General features: G+C 37.8%; 1 protein-coding gene across 3 annotated transcripts in view; it reads left to right on the plus strand.

Moving 5' to 3' along the window:
- PRKN (parkin RBR E3 ubiquitin protein ligase) overlaps nt 1-22527 on the plus strand; it is a 765942-nt gene that overhangs the window by 502003 nt on the left and 241412 nt on the right. For all 3 annotated transcript variants that reach the window (XM_026675236.2, XM_026675237.2, XM_087969082.1), the window contains one exon: nt 8411-8547. In XM_026675236.2, coding sequence (XP_026531021.2) covers nt 8411-8547 — 137 coding nt within the window. The remainder of the gene's footprint in view (nt 1-8410; nt 8548-22527) is intronic.

Genomic DNA, 22527 nt, shown 5'->3' on the forward strand with positions numbered 1-22527 from the left:
GCCATGCCTTGCCATCAGCCACTTCTAATGGCTGTTCATGGTGGAGCACGGAGAGCTCCCTACTCCCGCCAGACCCAGGTATGGTGCTGCCTGCAGGCCAGGTCAGCGGGCGGGTGTCGTCGTCGTGGATGTCGGCCTTGGCGGTGCTCCCGCCCGCTGCTGCTTCCTCTTGGAGCATCCTCTTCCATTTGGAGCGTTGCCGCCGCATTTTGAGCTGCTGCCACCGCAGCATCACCACCGCATTTGGAGCTGCTGCTGCTGCATTTGGAGCACCAAACATGGCGGCGGCAGCTCCAAATGCGGAGGTGATGCTCCAAACGCTGTGGCAGCAGCTCCAAACACGACGACGCTCCAAACGCGGTGGTGGCAGCTCAAAACATGGCAGCAGCTCCAAACATGGCGGCAATGCTCCAAACGCCGCAGTGACATTCCAAATGGAAGAGGACGCTCCAAGAGGAAGCAGCAGCGGCGGGCACCCTGCGGAGGCTGACATCCATGCCGCTGCCGCCCACCTGCCCGCCCACCCAAGGATGCAAGGGGGGGATTAAATCACCCCCGAAAAGACATCCTAGCTGTTTTTTCGGGGCTCAAAAAAAATAAGGCCTGGCCTTATTTTATGAGAAACACGGGACTCTATCATTTACTGGTTAGGAAGTGGAGAAAGCTACATAATCTGCATTCTACTAAGGATACAAAATGGGATTTTCTTTTTCCCTCATCTAGATTTCTTCAGATATCCATTAGAAAGTTAAAAAATAAAAAGAAGCTACTGTACTACACTGCACTATTGATATTATAATTTATTGATTATTGTATGTTCTCCAATATTAGAAATTAGAAAATATTAGAATATTAGTAAACAATTAGAAAAATTAACACCAATATTGGAGAACATATAATAATAAATTATAATACCTTTTTGTAATATTTTTTTAAATAGAGGCAAATTTATTAAAAGTAAAGATGTTCTTAAAAGTGTAAAGATGTTCTTAACCATATCAGAAGTGCTCCAAGTTCAAATAGAGCATTTTAGGAAATTTCCATAATTATAAGAACAGTATCATAATAGGAAAGTTGGAACAAGTATTATCAAATCCAGACAGGGAGTTTCAAGCTCAAAACGTTTTCCCTTCATTATATTTTATGGTCATTTCAAAGATACTTGTCTGCATTTGTTGTTTTCTTTCACTCGATGGGCTTTTGAAGTTAAAAAAAAAGTGAAGATACTTTCTATTCTAAAGCAGTTAAGTAGTGAAATAATGGAAATATTAGTCAGGTAGATAACAATAGCTATATAGAGAGTTATGTAGCAGGATTGTGAAAACTAACTGAGAGGTACTTCATAAAAAGGATTAAATCATCCCTCTGAATCTGCTGTTCTAAGAACTCAAATGTCTCAGAATAATTGCTTTCAGTGCTTTCCAAAGTATCTGAATATGGATATGCACAAATAGAACACATTTCCATCCTGTAGTACTTCAGCACTCTGTGGTTTGGAGGGGTGTTTTAATTGCTTTGTAAAAATGCTCTTTCAAAGCTTTCGCCTAGTCTAATATAGCGATATAAAGCATCGTGGTTCAGGCAAGAGGGTAGAAACCAGGAGACTGTGAATTCTAGTTCTGCCTTAGCCAGAAACCAACTGGATGACCATGGGCCAGTCATGGTCTCTCAGCGCTATGGAGAAGGCACAGGAAATCTTGCTATGAAAATTGGGAGTACTACTCCAGGCACAACTAAAGCACAAAAATAAAGTATAGTCATAGTGAAATGCAAATAAAATGGGAGCTTCTGCTATTATTTTGCTACTTTTCTACTTTTATAGAAAATTTATGAAAATGTCCCTACAGTACAGGTAACAGTGAGAACAGGTGTGATTTTTGCAGCTGTGTCTGTGTGTGTAAACATAGTTTCCTTGTTTTTGTTTTAAAGTTTGGACTTCTTTGTTCGTGTGCAGGTCTATTTCCAATAGTGTGTCTCTTTTTGAAATGTGCTTAGAAATCTCCTATGGATGTTAACAAATAAAATTGTTTTGAAAGAGTACAGAGATCCATCCAAAATTGAAAATAATTTTATGGTGCTTATATAGAAAACTTTGAAGCTAGAAGAAGATTGCTAAAAGTAATAAAAATGTGCTAATGGGAAACTCTTGGGAGTTTTATAATAAATATAGTATTCTTGACTGATGGATGAACAGCAATGTATTTCTTTATTCTACAGCAACAAAATCTGGCTGTCTATTACTGGCTCTGTGAAAATAATTCCTAGGAGCCAGCTGTATAGATATATACCTCTGTTTTATTATTATTTGGTTAACATACTACATAGAAGTGAGAAAAATTCTATTGTCACCTGCAAATGACCCTAGGGATTTTCATAAATTCAAGCATTTCCATCATGGCTCTCTCCTACAGATACCTACTGACTTTAGCTACATTTGAGAAATGTGAAGTGGGATGTCAGTTTGCTTGTCTTTAATGAAAAGACTGATCGATGAGGCATTCTCCTTAACCTTAGATTGCTTAGCCTTCCCTGCCTCTTCCCCAGAATTGAAGGCTATGAAATAATAGAAAAGAAAGCTAAGCTAAGTTTTTCATAAGCAGGTAGCAAAAGATGTATCTTTTAGTCTCTATTGTGCCTACAAATATCTCCTCACGCTGAATAGCATTCTCGGTCACTGGGCTGAGTTTCAATACATTAATAATACCATTCATAAGATTTTAGATATACTCAAAACAATTTATTTCCCACTGGGGCTTTTATCTAAACAAGATCAGACTTCGTATCTTTCTTTTGTCAGGATTCTGTTGCGGCCAATCTAATTGGTATTAGCCACAACTTTCCATTACTCAACCGGAGGCAAGTCTAAAAAGAATGTACGGAATTAATCAGGCTTCCCATCATGGCAACTTTTGCTGTGCTTCCCAAAAGTTTGTGTTTATAACACAGAAAGTAAAGTAGGCTATAATCCAATCCCCCTGCCCCATCCCCCAACCATCATGCCCAGGAATGATGGGCAATTAAGTGTCAAATATGCTTGAGATTAAAATAATTCCATTTTAAGAATCTAAGAAAAATGCAGAGGAATAAATAATATTATTTTTCAGTATGCTTTGAACATGGCTAAAAGAATTCAGAAGGTGTTTTGTTTTCTCTGGATGGCTAAAATTCAATTAAGATTGAATTTTAGACAAGTAGATCCTCAGTATGGATGGCTTGTGGAGTGTAATTGTGACCTAAGTACTGCAGGGCTTGGATCAATGTTCTCTGAGAGAACCTTCTGAGAGGCCAGGACCCAGGCTGCATAGGCTTTTCTATAAGGCTCCTGCAAATTTTATTCTCTTTAGGGATGGGCTCTTGAATCATTTTAAAAAATAATTCATAGGAGATACCAGAAAGGCCAGTAGTTTGGCGGTTCGAACCTCTAGCGCCATGTCATGAAGTGAGCTCCCATTACTTGTCCCAGCTTCTGCCAACCTAGCAGTTCGAAAGCATGTTAAAATGCAAGTAGAAAAATAGGGACCACTTTGGTGGGAAAGTAACAGCGTTCCGTGCACCTTCGGCATTTAGTCATGCCAGCCCATGACCACGGAGATGTCTTTGGACAGCGCTGGCTGTTTGGCTTTGTAATGGAGATGGGCAACGCTCCCTAGAGCCAGAAAAGACTAACATGTATGTGCGAGGGGAACCTTTACCTTTTATAAGGAAATGTATGAAGGTTCTCTAAGAAAAAGTCAATAGCCCGCACCCGTGATTTTGGCAATCAAGTAGTAGAGGTAGTCCTTGACTTACGACCACAGTCTTGAGCCCAAAATTTATGTTGTTAAATGAGATATTTGTTAAGTGAGTTTTGACCCATTTTATGACCTTTCTTGTCATGGTTGTTAAGTGAATCACTGCAATTGATAAGTTAGTAGCCCGGTTGTTAACCAAATCTGACTGCCCTGTTGAGTTTGCTGGTCAGAAAGTCATAAAAAGTGATCACATGACCTTCGGAGACAGCAATGGTCATAAATATGAACCATTTGCCAAGCATATGAATTCTGCTCACGTGATCACAGGGATGCTGCAAAGGTCATAACTGTGAAAAACGGTCATAAGTCACATTTTTCAGTGCCTTTGTGACTTTGAACGATCACTAAACAAATTGTTGTAAGTAGAGGGCTACCTGTATATGAGTCTGAGCAAAAGAAAATAATTTTCATCCTCCCAGCTAAGCAAATATAGGATTAGAGTTTTGGTTCTTTGCAGCCATGCTCTGCAATGACTTCCTAAAGCTGTACAACAGTGATGTGTCATCTGGTACAAAACCGAGGATATCATCATGCATCTTCTCTATGATGCATGTAGTGTATATTATACAGTATATGTGCTGCTATGGCATCCAAAAGTCATAGCAGCCCGTGAGATACGATATATTCAATACACAGATGTTACATATCTCTATCCCAGCAGGATGGACCTGGAGTTTTTAGAGTGTATGGTAAAACAGGCCTAGATTGAATCTCATCAAGTCAGTGTTACAAAGCCAACTAACCCTGGAAAGTAATCCATCTGTTATTCCCCAAAAAGTGTGCTCTTATGGAAAGAGCTGATTATAGACTGTAGGTCCATCTGGACCCATAATTCCTCTTTAATTAGTAAATAAAGACCATAGCCAGGAAAAGTTTTGCAAAATTATATTTTGCGTGCTGAGTTAAGACATTTCTGGAATAAGAGGCTCGCCATGAGCACCATTTCTTTCTCACTCTGTTCTCACTCCCTATATATGTCAGGGTCCCTTTGAAGATCACTCAGACCCTTCATCTAATTCAGCAGATAATTATGAGCATATTGACATTTGCTATGCAATATCTCTACCGTGGGAAATTTGTTGGCTACCTGTCAACTTACAGGTACAGTTCAAGTATGTTGGTGCTATTATTACCCTACTTGGCTCAAGGCTGGATGTCTCTGAGTTGCAACTGTCTGCTTGGTGAGATCAATGAGAGGGAAGCTTGCTAGTGGTCCTGTCACCAACGCATTTAAGGTCCCTGTCATTGAACCTGCTTCGTGATAGTTCCCTCCTTTGAAATAGCCTTCCCTATTAAAGCTGTGGACAGCGATGAACAACAATTGTAGTACCTCTGAATGGTGGTACATATGGTTGGCTATAACCTTTTGATGAATGGAATTTGCCACTAATACTTAATCCTACTTTTGCCAGTATATCAAAGATACTCAAGAGTCTTTGGAAATGGAACAGCATATAAATGAAAGTCAATAAATAGAGCAACATATAAACAGAAGTAAATAAATAAATCTAGATAAAGTAAAATGGGAAATTCAGGAATTAAATATTTACCAACACTGTTTTTAGGAATGTTTTTTACATTTATAAATAATATTTTATTTAGTTATTTATTAAGTTTGTATACCACCCATCTCTTTACCAAGTAACTCTAAGCATCTTACAATATTATAAATAACAGGATAAAACAATTACAGAATTAAAACATTAGAACATTGTATATTAAAAGTTAAAACAGTAAAATTAATACTAAAATGGATAAAAAGAATGAATGTGTAGACAGAGTGGAGGTGAAACTTCTAATACATGAAAGACATTAAGCCCAAACTTCTTTTTAATATCCTAAAAATAACTAAATGTACTTTACTTGATATGGTTTAGCTTTTGTACATGTTATATTGAGCATTAATTGTATAACTTCAGTCATTCTCTCTGTTTAATGATGTTATTTCTTAGAATATTCCTTTGTTTAAAAAAATTAAAACTTTTTTTTTTTAGAATAGCATAGAATACTTTATTGGCCAAGTGTGATTGGACACACAAGGAATTTTTTAAATATTTGAATGAATCCTTAAATAGTATATTGAAAGCTTGTTCTGTGTGCCTGTGTATCCTCAAGACAAATGTTTCATGCAGCATTACCTATAAAGGGGTTCTATTAAAAATATGTATAATTTAGATGTTTTCTTATAGTATTGACAATTTACATAACTTACTAAGAGAAGGCGCCATATGTTCCATAATTTATTATTTTCTTTTAAATCATAATTGGGTAAAAAAAGTGAGATTGCTTGGAAAGTTTAGTTTTTTCAGAGGAATTGAAATTAATTGCTTTTCATGTTGTTATGAGGCATAGGTTCTTTCCATCAGCTAATTTAACACAACTTCAGATCTGAATTTTTCTAAATTGTAAAATGATTCTTGTTAAACTGTTCTGTAGAAAAAGGAATGACACATTTAATGACTTTTGTACTTTAAAGGAAAGGCTGGTTTACTCATCCCACCCAATTCCCACTTCTCTTTTTAGATTATTTTTGTTCAAGGGGTGGTTAGATTTCAGAACAGCAAGTGGTCAAGGATTAGTAGCAGGGAAGTTTTGTTTAATTCAGTTTGTAAGCTGCTTTAGTCAGTGAAATCCCTTAAAACACTGAGATTATATTTTTAATGCTACCAACACACTATCTTTATGTCTCCAGCAGTAGATGGATTTTTAAAGCTTATTTTGAAAGAAGATTATGTACCCGTGTATAGTGTATGCAAAACTATGGAATATTATATTTCATGTACTGTATATCAATCACATGCAACCTAATACTATAAGATTAGATAGAAGATTTTAACAGATTTGCAAAGAGTTAAATGGTAGTCTTAAAATATTTAAGAAATTGTAGGAATTAATAGGGGCAGAAAGGGGAAGCAGGAATTATGTATCCAATTTGAAGCTTTTGAAGCAATCTTAAATGAGACATCTTGTTATTTCAGGATTTACAGGGGGTTCTTTCATTAATCTATCTGCCTGCCCCTTTCCCCCTTTTTATTTCTTTAAGAATGTAACATTTAATTTATGTTATCTTACACTGTAACACAGCAAGGAAGAATATATTGAATTCTGGATGCAGTGGAGCTGCCAAATGTTAACTTTTCAATGTGGAAATTTACAGACACGGGAAATATTTCCTTTTTCAAAAAGAAACAAAAACCTGCTAACAATTCAATCTTGCTTATCCTCTACCTTCAAGTTTCTTATCACTACATGTTTAACATTCTTGAGTGAATGGCAAATCTTATATCAAGAAGAAACCATAGACATGTTTATTTTACTACAAAAGGTAGCTGAGTAGGGGTTGCCCTTCTGTCACAAACATGAATTCCATCTATTAATTAGCCCTGCTTAATTGATTACAAGCAAACACACTGTATCTCTGAAATTCAGAAACACAGGCATAGGAGAACCATGATAGTTTTCCTACTCATTGAACCACTCTGCATTGTATGACCATACCTATTTAAAAGTAGGTTTTCCAATTATCTGAAGCTTGGAAAGAAGATACCCCTGAACAGTTTATTTCCTCCTTGATTTCTGGTGATATGTTCTTCTCCTGGTTAGCATAACAAGATATTATTGTCCTCAAATACAGTTTGAAATTATCTTAGACTAAGGCTTTTCAAATTGGACACCAAATGAAACTGTGGGAGAGCACAACATTTTTTTTAAAGGTAATCAGGATATGTGAACTGTTTTATAAGATGGAAATATTTAGAGGTACTTCCAAAGGTGCTTTTTCAAGAGGCAATTGGACTTTCAGAGCTGAAGAAGTTTCTTGGATGAGAAGTGAAATGTCTTTGAAGAAAAACCAGAAAGTCCAGTTGCCTGTTGAAAAAAAGCACCTTTGGGACAACCATGACCTGGATGACTGAGAATCTCCATAGACATTTAGAGGTACTGTTGGCAATGGTATGGTTAATCTTGAAAGACAGTGTGGTTTTGTGTGACATAAATGGTTATGTATCTTTTGTAGTTTTGTACCATTTATTTATTTCAAAGATTTATATGGTCACCCATCTTAAGCATATCTGGGTAACTCATGGTCATTTACTGCCCTTGCAGTATAAATATATGTCTGTGCTCAGAGCTGATCTTCCTATTCGTTGGCAGAGATAAATTTGCTGGACTAATTATCCTGCAGAGGGGATTTGGGTGAATTATAGTCACTAATATTTGAATAATTAAGAGTTAGTCATTCTCTTACTATTAGAGACATTAGGATCATACAATATTTTTAGAGTGGTCTTTTGGGGTGGGTGGGCTCTTAATTCTAGCATTCTCTCTACTTGGTATGCTTGTTCACAGAAACAGTTGTTCATCTTTTAGTCCGACAAATTTGTCTTCGTGTCAGGTGGCCATTTTGTAAATAAGTCGTCTCAGTGGCATTGCGTGATCTTTCCCCAAGTTCCACAGCTCCTAAGCATTGCTATGGAGGTGGAACTCATTTTAGAATTAAGCTTACAGAGTATAGTCCTGAATGTTATTTGTGTGAAGTTCACACCAGATTGGTGTAATAACATGAGAAGCTTAATATCTCACCATCTTTTTTATTTCTCTCTCTCTCCGTTATCCTTTAGGAGTCCTGTGTTAGTCTTCCCATGTATTCATCACCATGTCATTTGCCTGGATTGTTTTCACCTCTACTGTGTGACTATGTTGAACAATCGCCAGTTTGTCCACGATCCTATCTTTGGGTATTCGTTGCCATGTGTGGGTAAGTTGTTCACTGGTGCTTTTTTATTACTTTGTAAAGTAATAAAATTATTTTACAAACAATGGAAGGAAATTACTGGCTTAAAAAAATACTTCTCTGTCATGTATTAAAGATAAATTAATAGTGTTGAATAATGTTTTTTCTTAGCATTTTCTGCCTTTGGCTGTTCTTTGCCATATTGGTACTCAGTTGTAAAGAGTGTTTCTTTATACACTTACCTGGTTTGATCTAAAATTTCATAATCAAAAAGTGTTGAATGGTAATATCTTAAAAGTGCTGGACATAGACTAGACTAGACTAGACTAGACTAGACTAGACTAGACTAGAATAGACTAGAATAGAATGCAATGCAATGCAATGCAATGCAATGCAATGCAATGCAATGCAATACAATACAATACTTTATTGGCCAAGTGTGATTGGACACACAAGGAATTTGTCTTGGTGTAAATATTGTCAGTATGCATACAGAAAATAAAGAATCATAACGTACAACACAATGATAGTCATAGGGTACAATCAACAATCAAATCATACTAGGAAACAGTCAATATAAATTGTAAGGTTACAAGCAACAAAGTTACAGTCCTACAATCACAAGTGGGAGGGGATGGGTGATAAGGAGTGATGAGAAGATTAACAGTAATAGTAGGGTACACTTTGTAAATAGTTGAACAGTGCTGAGGGAATTATTGGTTTAGCAGAGTGATGTCTTTCGGGAAAAAAACTATTCTTGTGTCTAGTTGTTCTGGTGTGCAGTGCTCTATAGCGTCGTTTTGAGGGAAGGAGTTGAAACAGTTTATGTCTGGGATGTGAGGGGTCTGTAAATATTTTCACAGCCCTCTTTTTGACTCATGCAGTATACAGGACCTCGATTGAAGGCAGGTGGGTAGTAATTATTTTTTTCTGTAGTCCTAATTACCCTCTGAAGTCTGTGTCTCTCCTGTTGGGTTGCAGAACCAAACCAGACAGTTATAAAGGTGCAGATGATAGACTCAATAATTCCTCTGTAGAACTGTATCAGCAGCTCCTTGGGCAGTTTGAGCATTCTGAGTTGGCGCATAAAGAACATTCTTTGTTGTGCTTTTTTGATGATGTTTTTGATGTTAGGTGTCCATTTTAGGTCATGTGATATAGTAGAACCTAGAAATTTGAAGGGCTCTACTGTTGATACTGTGTTGTCTAGTATTGTAAGAGGTGGTAGTATGGGAGGGTTTCTTCTAAAGTCTACCACCATTTCTACGGTTTTGAGTGTGTTCAGTTCCAGATTGTTCTGGTTACACCACGAGGCAAGTTGTATAACCTCCTGTCTGTGTGCAGATTCATCGTTGTCTCGAATGAAACCAATCACCGTTGTGTCATCAGCAAACTTCAGTATTTTAACAGATGGATCGTTTGAGATGCAGTCATTGGTATATAGGGAGAAGAGAAGTGGAGATGGCACACAGCCTTGGGGGGACCCTGTGCTGATTGTACAGGTATCGGATGTGATTCCGCCGAGCTTCACCTGCTGCTTCCTGTCTGCTAGGAAGCTTATGATCCACTTACAAGTGTTTTCAGGTACCGCTAGTTGATTTAATTTACTTAGAAGAATGTCTGGAATGATGGTATTGAATGCTGAACTGAAGTCTACAAAGAGGACCCTTGCGTAGGTATTTGGAGATTCAAGATGTAGGATGTAATGCAGAGCCATAATAACAGCATCATCTGTCGATCTATTTGCTCGGTATGCAAACTGCATGGGATCTAACAGCGGATCCGTGATGGTTTTCAGGTGGGACAGCACAAGCCTTTCAAAGATTTTCATAACTACAGGTGTTAGAGCAACTGGTCTGTAGTCATTCAGTTCCTTGATGGAGGGCTTCTTTAGCACTGGTATGATGGTAGAACGTTTGAAGCAGGAAGGAACATAACACATCTCTAGTGATCTATTCGGGTGAAGATGGGGGCCAATTAGTCAGCACAGACTTTTAAGCAAGAAGGAGTTATCTTGTCTGGCCCTGGTGCTTTTCCTGGCTTCTGTCTGTGTAATAGATCTTGCACTTCTTTTTCTGTGATCACCAGAGGTTGTGAGCCCAATGGATTGGGGCCAGTTGTAGGAATGTTGGCTGTTTTTGGTGTGTTTGAGATGTGGGTTGTAGAGATAGGTGGCTGTGGTTTTTTTTCAAACCTGCAGTAAAACACATTCAGGTAATCTGCTAGTTGTTGATCTGCCTAGGAAGGAGGTTTGCTGAAGCCAGTGATGTTTTTAAGAGTTTTCCACATGGAATTAGAGAGAGAAATGATAAGTGACTTCCACTTTTCATGTTCTGAGTGAACTACAGGAAGCTAAACTTCATTCAATAACTTCATCTTTCCTAGTTAATTCACTTCTGAATTAAATTCAGGATAATAATCCAAATGTTTGTTGGTTAGAGCATCTCTTCTGATTAACTAAGTTAAAAAATGAAGGTATATGCAATCAATAATCCACAGTTGAGAGAAAAACATTCCTGAAGAGGCAATGAAGTAAAAGAAGACAAAATCTAAACCTCTTTTAAGGCTGCAAAGTTGCTTATTTTCTGAAATAGATTTATAGAAAAAAGGAAAAGTTCTCTTGACTTTTAAATGTGGTCCAAAGTACATTGTTTTACACAAGGTATTAATTAATAGCTATGATATCATTTCTTAGAACTATAACTTTGTTACTTATAAGAGTTACTTTATTTGTTTTGGACGAAAACAGCAGGTACTTCAGTTCAGGTGAAGCCCCTGAAAAGCATATTGGTGTCAGTAGGTTTTGTCCAGAACATGATAAAGATGATTATCTCTCAGTAGCCTTCAGGCATTCAAAAATCTTCACACTACAGGACAAAATGTGGTTTCCCCATTCACACTGTTCAGTTTGCTTAAATGTGCAAATTAGCACTGTTAATTCTGTTGTTGTTTTGACAAATTTATGAAGCATAATGATCATAGGCGGCAGTTTTCATTAACATTTGACTTTCTGCTTCTGAAATTATCTAGGGACTTTATTGCTGAAATTGAACAACACAAACTCAGCTTTGATTATATCAATCTGAAGGTCAAAGCAACTGCATCATACTTGACTGGATGGTTGTAACTGTATTTAGGGATAAATAAGATATAAGTTTGGTCTGTATTTTAATAAAAGTTATCCACTTTCAAATTTTCAAATATTGATGCATGCTCATAAATGAAATCACCATTTTGTAGAATTTTAAAACTGTACAAAATTATGCATATTAAAATGGATGAAGACTATTGAAAAATTAAGAATCGAAAAGTTAGAAAATGTGGTGGAACTAAACAGATTCATCTATATGTAATCAAACATCAAAGACATTTAAGGATGAAATTTGCAGGGACTAATATATTCAACACTAATAGATCTCTTTGTAACTCATGTAACTCAACAAAAGGACTATTATACATAGAAGGTGAACATTCATTTGATTTTCATCAATATATAATGTTGTGTTTGCCCCCTTCTGCAATTTCTGAGTGTGCCTGCCTGCTTTTTCTTCTCCCTTTTAAGCTTTTTTGTCATTTTCCTATAGCTTTCTGTTTGACTGATTGTGCCTAGGATCAGAGCAGTTTTCCATCACTACTGCAACTGGAGTTGGTTTTTATATTTATAGGTACAAAAGGTCTGTATTAGCATCTCTTACACCATGGGTGTCAAACTTGCGGCGTCAAGTTGCCGTCATATGACATATTGCAATGCTTTCCCCTTTGCAGAGCTGGGATGGGCATGTCCTGTGCATGATGCATCCAGCCCGTGGGCCACCAGTTTGATACCCCCATCTTGTACTGTCCTTTTTGACAAGAAGTGACAAATGTCGTCATTCCACTCCAACCTCCACTCCAACCAATAACTCCAAGACAGACATCGCTCAAAAGTTCTTTTTTATTTGGATAGTAACCGGCACAAGTGGGGGTATCCCGAATCTGAAAATTCTGGGCTTCCTTGCAATAATCAAAACTACAAATCCAACCCTCTACACCCATCATCACATCACATGCCCCAATCATCATCCGTCCCAAGTTAATACACATATGTGCACACTAGCATGACCTTGAACTACAAAAAGAATGTTATTTTGTCTAACTGCACATACCCCAAGAACTTCTACCCTCCCACTTTCCCAGGCTCAAAATGTGGCAGCGTGGGAGCATCTGGTTTCAATATGGCTTCCAAAGCTGAAAACAAGATTGAAGCTGGGCTTTTCTGCAAAGATGGCATGTACACAGCTCTCAATACCAAACAGAAAATAGGACTCGTTATATAACATCCAATCATTTTAACTTGAAAGTATTTATTTATTTTATTTTATTTGTCAATCACTTATAACATAATAGGTATAAGTATATACATAGTTATGAATACATGAAATGGGTACATATAAGAAAAATAAAAGAAACAATAGGACAGGGACGGTAGGCACGTTGGAGCGCTTATGCACGCCCCCTACAGACCTCTTAGGAAAGGGGTGAGGTCAATAGTAGACAGTCTAAGGTTAAAGTTTTTGGGGTTTGGGAAAGAAACCACAGAGTCAGGTAGAGTATTCCAGACATTGACCGCTCTGTTGCTGAAGTCGTATTTCCTGCAATCAAGTTTGGTGCAGTTAACCTTGAGTTTGTATCTATTGTGTGCTCTTGTGTTATTATGGTTGAAGCTGAAATATTCATTGACAGGTAAGTCATTGCAATGTATGATTTTATATACCATACTTAGATCGGACCGAAGACGGCGTAATTCAAGGTTTTCTAGGTCTAGAATTTCAAGTCTGGTGGCATAAGGTATTCTACAATGAGTAGAGGAGTGGAGAACTCTTCTTGTGAAATATCTCTGGACTTTCTCAACTGTGTTAATATCAGATACGTAATGTGGGTTCCAGACTGATGAGCTGTATTTGAGTATTGGTCTTGCAAATATTTTGTATGCTCTAGTTAGTAGTGTGATATTACCAGAGAAAAAGCTATGTAGGATTAGGTTAACAACTCTTAACGCCTTTTTGGCTATGTAGTTACAGTGGGCTCTAGCACTTAGATCATTAGAGAGGAGTATTCCAAGGTCCTTTACGGAGCTTGGATCATCAACAAGGTCTTGACTATTCAGCTTGTATTTTATTTTCTGATTATTATTTTTTTGCCAATATGTAAGACAGAGCATTTATTTGTTGAGATTTGAAGTTGCGATTTGTTTGACCATTCTGATACATAGTCAAGATTTTTTTGAAGGTTAGCAGTATTGTCTGTGGTATTGAACAGCTTTACATCATCTGCGAAGAGAACGCAGTTGCTCTTAATGTAATCACAGAGGTCATTTATGTAGAGTATGAAGAGAGTTGGTCCTAGAACACTGCCTTGGGGGACACCACTATTGACAGGTACAGAATTTGATAGGCCACTCCCAATTTTGACCATTTGTTGTCTGTTTGATAAATATAAATTTGGATTTGGTTAAATAGTAATTTTAAGCTGTCTAGAATCACATAAAAGTCAGATGGGTGGCCATATAAATCAAATAAATAAATTTTAAAATAATTATTCAGGTGGGTTTATAGCAGATAATTTTATATAATTCCATTTTAAATCTGGATTGACACTGAATATTTGTAGACAGAGGCTGGTCTGCTTTTGCTTTTTTTTTTTTTTTTAAGAAAAGCACTTCAGATACTCTGATTTTTTGCTATGGTACAATGATCTATTCCATTTTTCTTACCGTGTCCTACATTAATGTGATTCTATGCATAGAGGTTTGTCACTGCTGACCTCTAAATATCTTTGAAATAATTAATACAGGATAGACTTGGATAGACTTGCATATGCATGCAAGCCGATTTATAGTTATCTCACTGGTAAGAAGGGCACTGAAATTTTCAGCTAAAAATGAGCTTTGTAGAGAGATATGCAGCATATTTTAATGCAAGCCCTACCCCCCTTATGCAAAAATAGGATAATAATACGGGATTACAACCCACAAGGGAACATAAATCTGATGGAAGATGGAAATGCTGAGAAAGCAAGTAGGGTGGGGGGCAAGGAATGCAAGCCCTCATGTTGCTACAGGCGTTTGAGGGTGGTAGGGACTTTGCATCCTATTATTCTTGCATGGTAAATCGTATTTTGTGACATGCTCCAAAGAGCTCTGAGAAGAAAGCATTATTGTGAAACTTGCAAAATGAAGGGAGAGGAGATTGTACCTAGATATATCCAGGGCTATATTCATACATAATCCAAGTTACCATTAGTTACTGTTGAAATTGCTACAAGAAAGGAACAAAGGTAAGTACTGTTTTAAAGATTTGTAAGAACACCAGTGGGATTTGATGAAAGGCATATGTTTTACTGCAGTGTTTCTCAGTTTCAATCACTTTAAATTGTGTGGGCTTCACTTTCTGGAATTCCCCAGCCAGTATGAAGTCCACACATCTGAAAGTTGCCAAGGTTGAGAAACACTGTTTTAAAGGATATCTACACATTAAAACTTCAAGACAATCAAACCGATCAGTCCTAGAGGAGATCAGCTCTGACTGCTCTTTAGAAGGCCAGATCCTGAAGATGAAACTCAAATACTTTGGCCACCTAATGAGAAGGAAGGACTCACTGGATAATGCTGGAAAAGATTGAGGGCAATAGAAGAGGATGACAGAGAATGAAATGGTTGGATAGAGTCACTGAAGCAGTAGATGTGAGCTTAAATGGACTCCAGAAGATGGTAGTGCACAGGAAGGCCTGGAGGAACGTTGTCCATAGAGTCGCAATGGGTCAGACACAACTTCGCAGCTAACAACAACAACAACACATTGAGATCTTTGTGTGTCTATTTTTGTAGAACACAAGTTTGAAATGATAGTTATTTCTCCAAATCATGTCTAGTAAAAGCATCCATGGTAATAATTGAGTGACCACTTATGTGTAGTGATCCTAAATAATCCAAAAAATTCAAAGATCCAGTTTGGTGTAGGGATTAAGACATCAGGCTTAAAAATGGGAAAATGTGAGTTCTAATCTTGCATTAGGACAAAGCCAGTTGGTTGACCTTGGATCACTCTTCTTCTTCTCAGCCCTAGGAAGGAGGCAGTAGCAAACTACTTCCAAAATCTTGCTAAGCAACTGCAGGGACATGTCCAGGTGGGCATCAAGAGTTAAAAACTCTCTCAAAGGCATGCATGCACGCATGCACACATGCACAATAATATCAAGGATATTAACAAGGATTTATCAGAAACCCATAAGGTCAGTTAATATTACAGGCATCAGGAACAACAATCATACAAAGCTTATGAATTATACTTTAATGATCTAAAGGCAGGTTTTATTTTATTTATCTCCTACATATTGTGAAGTCCCTCTTTCAAATACTTTTCATGTTTAGTAAGATTTGGCTGTAGTTGACTCACTGTTCAGGAAGAATTTAGGACCATTCATTCACATGGTGGTTTGGGTCGGTCCTATTACTTCCATAATTTTAGACCAATCATTGTAATTTAAAAATTCATACCTAATGAAACTCCTCATCCCTTCTTTTTGCTTTTGAACAAATTGTGTCAGATACTATACTACAGCCAAGGTAATTGTGGTCTTCGCTATACTTATTACATCATTTGCCTTGTTGTGAAGAGAGCTTGAGCTCATCTATACTTTTAGTATTAAAGATAGGAAAGTCCATGAGTTTTATGAGCCAATGTAATTCTCAATTTTTAATTGATTGCTTTTATAGTCCAAGTATATTAGTCTTTCATTTATTCCTGGAGTACACATGTCTACTCAGAGTTTCTGTCCCAATTCTCACTGTGTTCAGTTTAAAGCCCTCTAGATCATGTTTAATAAATTTTAGCCAAATTCATTCTTCCCCCAAGTTTGTAAAGTACAGCCCATTTGTGCCAACAGAGAACTTGGTTCCAGAAACAAATTTTCTTTCATCAACATGACAGAGTGCATAATGTTAAAGTCTTATTGGGACTGTCTTTACCTGAAGATAAGTTTTCAATTCTTGAAGCTGAGTTTAATTTGGAAGCATTTCAACTTCATTCAGATTATACGTTTGTTTATAAAATGAATATGCTACCCTTCTCACTGTTATAAGTAATTCTGGGTGCTTTCCAATAGATTACTCAGTTATCCATTCACAACTAGAAACCTTTTATGAACAGGAATACTATTCACCTGAGAAAATCATTTCCATATATTTTTTCCCTTATTTCGAATAGACAAACTCCAGGGACTTTTAAAACTACGAACACAGAGTTGCACATTCTCTATTAATATTCCAAGACTTGCTTTTTGATCTTCTGGTCTCTTGCATGGCATCATTGGCGCATCACAGACCAATGAAGGATGTTCTCCTTTGACTATGAGTTGGCTTTAATTAAATTTCTCCGTCTGGAAAATGAAAATCTAATTTTCTTTTTGACATTTTCTATATTACTACTTAGACAAAATTACGAAAATAATTAATCCCTGTGGTGCAGACAGCAGCATTATAAGAAGCACAAAAATATTGCATATAAATAATACCACTAATCATCAATCTAGTATAATTTATTGATGTAAGTTCTTATTACAAATCTTAAATCAAATTTGTTCTTTAAGTTGCAAATCTGCCATGCTGCAAAGATGGCATTATTTCCCTTGGCTAGCTTAGAAATATGTGCATATAATGCTAAAACTCCACCCATTTACTTCTCTAATTCATGAACCTTGGACTGACATAAGTTTACTTCCCATTCCTTCTGCTGGGTAGTCTAAAGAGGGACTTTGTAAATCTCATAGTTTATGTCAGCCCTTAGGTCAGCCTAGAAAACCAATGCCATGTATTATAGATCAGTATTTTTACTGTAAAGTACAATTAAACAATCTTGCAAGTCTGAATATTCCTCTTTCTCTTTAATCTTCATGTGAACTAGGGAGAGGTTGTTTGAGTCCTTTACTATTTATTTATTTATTTATTTATTTATTTGATTTGCCAATTGTTTACAAGATAATAAGTATAAGTGTATACATAGTTGTGAATACATGGAATGGGTACATATAAGAAAAATAAAAGAAGAATAAGAGAAACAATAGGACAGGGACGGTAGGCACGTTGGTGCGCTTATGCACGCCCCCTACAGACCTCTTAGGAAAGGGGTGAGGTCAATAGTAGACAGTCTAAGGTTATACTGCACATTATATTTTTGCCCCAGATTCAGGATCCTTTTATCTGATAACTGCTTTGGTAGCAGCTCTTCCTCCTTATGCCATTCCTGATGCCCTTTTCAGTTAACGTAAATATTTGTTTGGAATGTTTCCTGAATTAAGTATTTTGAAATTGGGTTATTAAACTAATCAGAGTTTGTTGTAAACAATTATCTCCAGTCCTAACAAGATAACTCATATCTAGGAAAGTTAAAATTAAGTGTTGCTCCTGGCCTATGGATAAAAGAAAGAAAGGAAGGAAGAAGGAAGGAAGGAAGGAAGGAAGGAAGGAAGGAAGGAAGAAGAAAGAAGGAAGGAAGGAAGGAAGGAAGGAAGGAAGGAAGGAAGGAAGGAAGGAAGGAAGGAAGGAAGAAAGAAAGAAAGAGAAAGAAAGAAAGAAAGAAAGAAAGAAAGAAAGAAAGAAAGAAAGAAAGAAAGAAAGAAAGAAACCCTATGATTACATTGCTGTGGTGGGAAAAGAGAACAGTATGGTGTGAGAAAGAAGAAGACAATGCTTTTAGTCTGGAGGCACAGAGAGTAATGCTTCCCTTGGTAGGTTCTTCTTGGAACTGATCCTACTTTTAAAAAAAGAATCTTTCTGGGTAGGAAAGACACAAACAGACTGACAAAGGTTCAGATGTTTGGGCCAGTAAAGTAAGCTTCTTAGTCCACAGATGGAAGACATCCGTCAACTAAGTGAATTAAGTGATTGGCACTGTGCTCCAATGGAGGAACATTAAAAAAAAATTTTTTGAACCATTTATTTTTTAAAAAAATATTCCAATCTTTTTTCCCCTTCAGATTTGGTACTCAGTTTGACTTGGAACCCTAGGTGAACACTTAATGGAATTTACCTATATGAGTTGGCCGTCTCCTCTGCATATGGCTTCAGTCATTTCACCCCCTCTTTCATGCCCACCTTGTAAGGTCCAAGAGGCTGTGTCTCCCTGGGTCCAGCTGAAGCTCCTTACTCCTAGGGAATCACTGCCTTTTTCTTCTCCTAGGAAGCCTGAGTCCTTTTCTTTCACTTTCGTTGTGTTATTCTTCGAGATGGTGCTTTCTTCCAGTGCTTTCTTCTTCTGTTCAGAAGATGCACAACTGGGCCAGGATCAAGTACAGCAGTGCTGTCAGTCAAGAGAGTAATCCCAGACTCTGTGCTGTCATTCTTGAATCCTCTCAAGAGAGATGAAGGCAGTTGTGGCCATAGTGGCAAATCCATCCTTTAGCATTACCTGGAACATTTAAAGCAGAGAAGCTGGAAATCAGGAGACAGTGAGTTCAAGTCCCGCCTTAGGCATGAAAGGCAGTTGGATGACTTTAGGCCAGTCATTTTCTCTCAGGAAGACTTAAATCACAGGGTTCTAGTGGGGAAAATAGGAAAAGAAAGGAATAATATATATGTTTATGATACAAATAATAAGGCACCATTAAAAGATATAGAGAAAAAACCTTTACGAGCTTAAAACTGAAACATGCAATTTTTGTTCATATTTCCTGGAAATATTTTGCATGTAATTCCTGGAAAATAATTTGTCAGAAACAATGGCAATTCAACTTTGTATTGTATGTATTATATGACAATAGTTTTGAAATTACGATTTTTGACAGTTTAAAACAATATGAATTTTTGTGCCTAAGGCTCACAATCTCTGGTTTTGAGCCTGATGCCCTAAACCAGGGGTCCCCAACCACCGGGCCCCGGACCAGTACCAGTCCGTGGAACATTTTCTACCGGGCTGCCGGTTTGCTGGGCACCGCCATCTTGTTTCGATGAGAAAGTGCTTCCGGGTGAGCTTTTCCGGTTGGAAAGCGGCGTTTGGGTGCTGAAGGAATCCTCACGCCTTAGTTTCATTGAGGGGGGGGGGCGGCTTCGAACGAAACTAAGGCGCGAGGATTCTTTCAGCACCGAAGGCAAGGCGAGCCGAGCGACCGTCCTGAAGCCATCCCGAAGCCCATCGACAAAGGTACAAAGGAGGAGTTGAAGGTGGCGGGGAGAAGCGGGGGACGGCTGGCTGGCCGGTCGCTCGGCTCACCTTGCCTTGTCATGCGTGCTGATGCCGGTACCGGGCCGCGGATCTTTTGTGATGCCGGTACCGGGCCATGGCACAAAAGAGGTTGGGGGTCACTGCCCTAAACCAAACTGAGTTTCAGATTAGACTTTACCTGTAGGAAAATAAGAGACTAAAGCTGAAAATTTCAAGTGCTGCATAACAACTGCAGCACTTTCTCCTGTCTGTAAAATTTGCTTATATGCTGCACTTCCCTTGGAGTTTTGCAGAAATTGTGAATCCTTATCACACTGAATATGCGGTTTTGCTGCCAAAGTCTTATACAGAGATGTACAAAATCGCCAAACTCTTCTGGTATTAAAATTATTCTATGTCCTGTCTCCATTTATTTATTTAAAGATTTATAAGACTGTCCAAATCAGAACTTACAATGACTCTGGGTGGTGTTCAGCATAAAGATGAGAATGATAATTATCATAATGATAATAAGTTTAAAAAAATACTGACAACGAACAACCAATATATAAATGCAAAAGCTATATTACCTCCTTGCAAGATGAGCATCATCTAAATTTCATAATAAATACAAATTAAAAATGTACGGTGTAAAATGGCAACCAAGCACAGAAGAAAACAAACTTTTCAGTGGGATGCCCACTCAGCAACCCCTAATGCCTAGGGCAGGGGTGTCCAACCTTGGCAACTTTAAGACTTGTGGACTTCAACTCCCAGAATTCCTCAGCCAGCTTTGCTGGCTGAGGAATTCTGGGAGTTGAAGTCCACAAGTCTTAAAGTTGCCAAGGTTGGACACCCCTGGCCTAGGGGAATAGTCAGATTTTAAGGGTTCTCCTAAAGACAAGGAGAGGGGGGACAGATTGTACCAAAGAGAAGGGGCAACCACAGAAAAGGCCGACTTTTTAATTTCTGTAACATGACAAGACGTAAAAGAAAACTTGCCCTCCCTGTGGAAACATCTTGGCCAGGCAGATGTTCTTGGGAAAAGGTTATCAGTCTCCCAAGTAACCTGATTGAATGCCATGTAGTACTTTGAAGGTACTGACCAGCAACTAGAATTGCATTCAGAAGCCCATAAGGAGCCAGTGCAACTCACAGAGAAGAAGTGTTACATCGACATAAGAAGATGCATCCATAATTACATTCTGGACTAATGGAAGTTTCCAGAAGGTTTTCAAAGGGAAATCTATATACAGCACATTGCGATATTCCAATTTTCCCTGATCCTTGTCCATTTTTCTTAGATTAGCAGCCAGTGGAGTGAAATGGGATTGTCCAAATACTCCAGTGCCATCTTCTTTACAATCTTAGAACACATCTCTTGATTATACACCAGATCTTGCTGTATTTTGACAATTATAATTGACTTATTGAGAGGACCATTAATTTAGTTGAAAGGATAGACATTTCAGTATTGATTTTTCTAAAAATGCAGGGAGAGGAGAGGAGAGGTTGAAAATGTCATCATGCCCAATTTGCAGCTCTTTGGAATCAACAGTCATTCCAAACTTATTAGCTTTACTCATTATTAGGAAATATAACTCAATTAGCACTTCAGGTCTATACAAAGAAAAGAAATTTCCCCAAGGAATAAATGTATTACTGAATAAAACCCAAAGGCAGTTATATCCTGCCTTTAACCACTACATGAACGCTGTAGGCCTATTTAAATAATACAAAGCGAATTTGTTGGCACGTCACATTTTTCAACAAGTCAATATACAAAGACTGTTTGTATTCCAAAGACTGTTCTTTGGAAATTTGGCCAGTGCTGATGAGCTATTGTTTTCATAAGTCATTTCTGAACAAACATTTGAATTGAATGTGCTATTAACAGCGCCTGGAAAGGCAGTGTTTGTAAAGGAATATTAGCTGTTTCAGATCAAACTGTCAATTATTCCAGTATATGCCTCCAAGAGTCCACATATTTAGATCTATTGCTACTAGCTAATTTTCTCCCATTCTTACAGGTGTTTCCTGTCTTTTATTCCTTTATACCTATACAGGGTTTATACCTCTGCTGCACCCTTTTGTATGTCTCATCTTCATTGATGGAGTCTGAATGATGTGCTGGCTAAAGCAGGGGTGGGATTCTACCGGTTCTGACCAGTTCTATAGAACCCCTTGTTAACTTTCTAAGCAGTTTGGAGAACCAGTAGTTAGAAGAAATCTCCTTTTGTTTTTTTCCACCCCTTATTACATTCTTGGCAGTATGCCTAGACTTACTTACTGCCTCCAAAGAAGGTTTTTTTTTCTTGATACTTTCTTAAAGGGGAAGGATTGTTTTAAGCTTATTACACTGCTGTTGGGAGGAAATACTCCCCTGGAAACACTTCTTCTTGGCTAGCTAGAAAGATTAACATTTAAATGTGAGTTAACAGATAACAGATAATCAGACTTGGAAGGGACCTTATAGGTCATCTAGTCCAACCCCCCACCCAAGCGGGAGACTTTACACCATTTCTGACAAAGGGCAGTCCAATCTCTTCTTGAAAGTCTCAAGTGATGGCGCTCCCACAACTTCCGAAGGCAAGGTGTTCCATTGGTTTGATTTTTCTCACTGTCAGAAAGTTTCTCCTTATTTCCAGGTTAAATCTCTCCTTGTTCAGTTTCCATCCATTATTCCTTGTCTGGCCTACAGGCACTTTAGAAAATAGCTTGACCCCTTCCTCTCTGTGGCAGCCCCTCAAATATTGGAAGACTGCTATCATGTCTCTTCTAGTCCTTCTCTTCACTAGGCTAGCCAAGTCCAGTTCCTGTAACCGTTCTT

The sequence above is a fragment of the Notechis scutatus genome, chromosome 1 (genome assembly GCF_049901735.1).
Source record: "Notechis scutatus isolate UNSWTSFEM ecotype Mainland chromosome 1, rNotScu1.2, whole genome shotgun sequence".
NCBI classification, from domain to species: domain Eukaryota; kingdom Metazoa; phylum Chordata; class Lepidosauria; order Squamata; family Elapidae; genus Notechis; species Notechis scutatus.